The sequence below is a fragment of the Mycetomoellerius zeteki genome, unplaced genomic scaffold (assembly GCF_001594055.1).
Source record: "Mycetomoellerius zeteki isolate Tzet28-1 unplaced genomic scaffold, Tzet1.0 scaffold3, whole genome shotgun sequence".
Lineage (NCBI taxonomy): Eukaryota > Metazoa > Arthropoda > Insecta > Hymenoptera > Formicidae > Mycetomoellerius > Mycetomoellerius zeteki.
Window position 1 is genome coordinate 1,358 of NW_017257282.1, and position 2,838 is coordinate 4,195.

A 2,838-nucleotide genomic window follows, 5' to 3' on the forward strand; every position below is an offset into this window, starting at 1 on the left:
AGTAAATATTATCATATTTTTAATTTAAAAAAAATATTTTTAAATAAAAAGCATTTATTAATATTAAAAAAATATAGCTAAAAATACATACACATTGTGTGTTCGTTTCATAAATTTTATATGTTATTAGAATGACAGTTTTGCAATTTATAATTATAATCAAAAAATTGTTTGGCATAAATAAAATTAATTTTATGAAATGAATAAAAAAAAATGTTTTCTTAAAATTTCAACGCTATAAAATTTCTTCTATCACACTATAATATCTTTGCCTTCGACTTATGTGCAGTCGTGCAGAGTACAAATTACAACTCATCCTTCAAATGTCTAAATGTATTTCCATGGTCCATTAATTTACGTGTTAAAGAATCCCAGAATATCATTCTCTGCCAGAGAAGACTGTGATCCATTGTAATTTTCTTTGGATTTTCTATGCGCAAGTATTCCGGTGCAGAATTTGTTTTTACGGGCTTCCACTTCAATGGAACCACTTTAGTAACTTTTGGTGTAGGATTTCTAAAAGAATATTTGTCTAGATATTATACGGAAAATTTTTTTTACTCTTTCCTTATTAGAAACGAAATCCATAATTGTGGAAATAAAAATCTAATATAAAAAAGATATAGACTAAGAACTTTAATGAGAAATATTGGATTAAATAGTTAAGCCAATAATTATAAAATGGTTCATCTTACTTTGCACCAATTATTTTAATATTAATATAATTAAATTTCAATATATAATACTTTCAACATTCTTTATGGATTTAATTTATACATTTGTATTTTTTCTTGCATTTGCTATGAGTTAGATATTAACACTTACCCGGAATTCGCAAAATTGTACCAAATATAAGTCATGACATCGATTATTTTATGATCTTCTTCAGACAACGCCGTGTTTGGGAACAATTGTTCACCCACGGGGAACAAATACTGTAAATCATCCGCGTGCGATACTCCGTAATCTCTTACTGGATCGCCAAATATCGTGCTGAACGATACACTTCCTTTATAAGCAAAGTAGTAATAAAATACTGGTGAAGTTTGATTTACAATAAAATCTTGCACAGCTTCGTGAGTACCATGATTAAACCATGAGTCGCTGTACATCTAGAAAATCATATTAATGAATCATTAATAGATTAATTATTAACAAACTTGACTTTTTAAACTATGTAGATATAAACGCAATATAAATACTACTTATTTTTTTATCTCTTAATAGAGCATTGTAATAATATTTCACTTAAAAAATTAAAGTTGCAAAATTTTTACTACAATAATTTAAATAATGACTTGATTATTTAAGATAGTCTTATGATATGTCGATTTTATTCGAATCAAATGTAAAGTCATATATATTCTTTAATACTTCAAATATTAAAATTGATGATTGTATTGTATAATTAATTATTTAAACTTACGTCGACGACTTTGAATCTGGAATCTTCGGTGTAGTCGATAGCATTGTAGCCGAAATAGAAATTGCGAATAGTGGCAGTTATCTCATTTCGTAAATCCTCATTCGTGACATTGTATCTTTCGTCATATAATAAACTCATAGGCACAATTTTGTTAAAATTAGTCTCCAATTCTTTCACATTTTGTTCCCGTCCATAAATACCTGTGAAGCACAAATAAATTTTCATTGACGTACATCTTAATTTATTATAATTCACAGAAAATTATTAAATCTTAAGGATAACACTACAAAATTTGATAATGTATTCAAAAGACGCAATCAGCATGATAAATTAAAAGGCTAATTATTTGATAATAAAAAATTGGATTTATCTTTTATTTAGGAATCATAGATTTTTGATGGGATTTTATAACTATACTTTATCGAGGGACGTTTGAAACTTCCATATTATAAAAATCACCTTATTTTAAGATTCCGAAGGATAATTTTGTTTCAAAAATATTTATCAATTTTGTTTCAGGTGATTTTTATAAAATAGAAGTTCCAAAAGTCCCTCAATAAAATATAATTTTAAAATCCCATCGAAAATTTATGACCCCTAAATAAAAGATAATTCCAGTTTTTATATTATTAAATAATTAGCCTTTTCGAGCATATTGTTCCTACCTGCTACTCTTAAAGCTCCTTCTTCCGAAGTGATTCCTGTCATCCAGGGTACGTCGAGGAGGCGGCCTTCTCGTACAGAAATTAGGGGATCCTCTATCAAAAAGGCACCTGAATGCTCAGGTTCGATTACCGGTCGGAATGGTATCATTGGGCAATAACCAAATTTCTACGATAAGGCAATTAATAATTAAATAAAATTATAAAAAATATATGATCAACATATTGAGAACATGTAATAACACAACTCATTGAAAATAAAAAGGAATGTTTTTATTGAGGGCAACTACAGAAAATAAAGAAGCGTAATAAGATCATCGAAAATGCAAAATGAGACAATGTGTCAAATGTAGGGGAAAGTTGCCGAATGCGTATCACTTAACCTATTTTTTATTATATTTTCCATTTGGCACTGTTTTACATGCAAATGAACATTAGAAATTGTAGCTTGAGGTTTTGGACGCTTATTATTACATGTTTAACTTTCCACCAATAACAAATTAATTTGTTATAAATCTTTTTGTAACATGCTGCAAAAGGTACGATTTAGGCAACCGGTCGCCTAAATCGTACCTATAGATATTTTTTATCGTATTTCCTTTGAAAGTATTGAATTTATGAATGAAAACAGTTAAAAATATAAGATTAATAAAATAAATCATTAACTAATACCTAATAATTAATTAATACCTAATTTTAATAATTTATTGAAGGAAATCAAATATTTTATAATTATTAAATAACAATAAT

At 27.2% G+C, this 2,838-nt stretch overlaps 1 protein-coding gene across 1 annotated transcript in view; it reads right to left on the reverse strand.

Moving 5' to 3' along the window:
• Positions 1 to 222: 222 nt before the first annotated feature.
• Positions 223 to 2,838, reverse strand: part of LOC108724471 (esterase E4) — a 17,253-nt gene continuing 14,637 nt past the window's right edge. Inside the window, exons 6-9 of the mRNA XM_018450865.1 lie at positions 2,092 to 2,257; positions 1,427 to 1,626; positions 826 to 1,112; positions 223 to 516 (exon numbers count right to left, since the gene is read on the reverse strand). Of these exons, the coding sequence (XP_018306367.1) occupies positions 306 to 516; positions 826 to 1,112; positions 1,427 to 1,626; positions 2,092 to 2,257 (864 nt within the window). The 3' untranslated portion in view covers positions 223 to 305. The remainder of the gene's footprint in view (positions 517 to 825; positions 1,113 to 1,426; positions 1,627 to 2,091; positions 2,258 to 2,838) is intronic.